A 2,094-nucleotide genomic window follows, 5' to 3' on the forward strand; every position below is an offset into this window, starting at 1 on the left:
TGGACCAAATTTGTAATAAATTTTGAAATCTAGGCCGAAAATATAATTTTTGAAAGTTGGATGACCTGTTGACCGGGTTAAAGGGTTAAATTGAATATGATTACCGGTATTTGGGACTTAATTGAATAAAAAAAAAATATAAGGGCTAAATCGATTATGAGGCGAATATGTAGGAACTTTATTATAGTTTTCCCTTATTAACAAAGGAAATCACCATCACGGAAGAGGCACAAGGATCGCGATCCGCATTCTCTGCTAACATATAATCTAAGCCGTCCATTTCTTATTCGAACAACCAACGGTCTAGGATTGTTCGCGCTATTCTCCCCCAAAGTTTCAAATATCGCACAACCTCCGTCACTGTAAACCCTAATAAATAGAAAATCTCCCTCCCCCTTTTCCCACAACACTCGATCGAATCTACTAACCAAACACAACAAGCTCACTTTACTTTCCGAATTCTCAAAAAATGGCGAGAACCAAGCAAACTGCTCGCAAATCAACCGGTGGAAAAGCACCAAGGAAGCAGTTGGCGACAAAGGCGGCTAGGAAATCAGCTCCGGCGACAGGAGGAGTGAAGAAGCCACACAGATTCAGGCCAGGAACTGTTGCACTAAGAGAGATCCGTAAGTACCAGAAAAGCACCGAGCTTTTGATCCGCAAGCTTCCATTTCAGAGGCTTGTGAGAGAGATCGCTCAAGATTTCAAGACGGATTTGAGGTTCCAGAGCAGTGCTGTTGCTGCGCTTCAAGAAGCGTCGGAGGCTTATTTGGTGGGTTTGTTTGAAGATACTAATTTGTGTGCGATTCATGCTAAGAGGGTTACAATTATGCCTAAGGATATGCAATTGGCTAGGAGGATTAGAGGCGAGAGGGCTTAGATTTGTTTTAAAAATTCAGTTTCGGATTTTTTTGATTGTAGAAAGTAATCAGGGCTTTTGGGTTCATGTTATTGAGATATGCTTCTACTTGATTCAATGAATATTATGAAGGCATATTTTCAAAGCTTTTTTATAAAATGTAAAATGTTTTTTTTTCCAATCTCAGTCATGTGAAAGTCGTTTCGTCAAAACTAGAATGAATGAAGCAAATGATGATTTTTGTGTATCATGCTTTTCTCCAATTCTAATTCACACACGAAATGATGATTCTCGAATATAATTTCTCACTTTTGCCCTCTGGGGATAAGATTACTTTGAAAGGAAGATACATAGAATCTGGGTTTAGGGTTTACTTTTGATGCTTCAGTGATATGTGGACTGATCAGCCCCCATGGACTTATCCGTTTCTTTGCCTGTTCCCTTTTGGGGTTTGATCAAGATTTTCCCGAGAAGAAGTGGATTCCATTGATCAACGACTCTATTATCTCCTATGGTTTTGCTGGAATGTCATCTGCAACTCCTACAAACATTGCAAGCTTGCTTGTGACAGGGATGATCTTTAACTACTTTGTGTTTAAGTACCGGAGACAATGGTGGCGGAAATAAATTTTTGAGGGGTTTGAGTTACCTCTGGTGAGAACCCCCTCTTTCGATTATGAAATGTGCGATGATGTCATATTCAGGTTGCTGGCTTGTGGTTGCTTGAATGACTCCAATGGGGAGAGTAGCAATCCAAGCCAAGAAGAAAGCGAAGCGAAACCCAATAACTCAAATTGTCTCCAACATTTGTTGTCACATAGACATTAAGTAGTATGCTCTAATATTTGTCATTTGATGCCTACTAGGGTAGTGGATGTATCCTCTCACTACTCACTTTTTGCTTGTCACGATTATTTTTCTATTTTATTTTTCTATTAGTCTCCTTTGTGTCTCACTTATGAAAAATGGTTAATTCTCATCTTTTTATTTTTTTAATTAAATATAAAATTATAATATAATAATTTTATGAATATCTAATATTATAAAGGTGTAATATTTTACTAATTCAATAATCAAAACATCTTTAGTAAAAAACGACAATTAAATAAATAAAATATAAAATAAATCTAATAATTGATTTTTTTTTTACAATTAATTTCATCTTTTGCCATAAAACCATGGTGAATTCAGATAGTCGACGCTTTGTGATTGAAATTTCATATCACGTTGTTTTT

At 36.6% G+C, this 2,094-nt stretch overlaps 1 protein-coding gene across 1 annotated transcript; it reads left to right on the forward strand.

Annotated features, from left to right (window-relative positions):
• Positions 1–379: 379 nt before the first annotated feature.
• Positions 380–1,004, forward strand: LOC145122036 (histone H3.2-like). The gene has a single exon (XM_079057714.1). The coding sequence runs from the start codon at positions 470–472 to the stop codon at positions 878–880; it is 411 nt and encodes a 136-aa protein (XP_078913840.1). The 5' UTR covers positions 380–469; the 3' UTR covers positions 881–1,004.
• Positions 1,005–2,094: the final 1,090 nt, after the last annotated feature.

This window comes from Lactuca virosa, chromosome 6 (genome assembly GCF_052849685.1).
Source record: "Lactuca virosa cultivar CGN04683 chromosome 6, Lactuca_virosa_CGN04683_v6, whole genome shotgun sequence".
Lineage (NCBI taxonomy): Eukaryota > Viridiplantae > Streptophyta > Magnoliopsida > Asterales > Asteraceae > Lactuca > Lactuca virosa.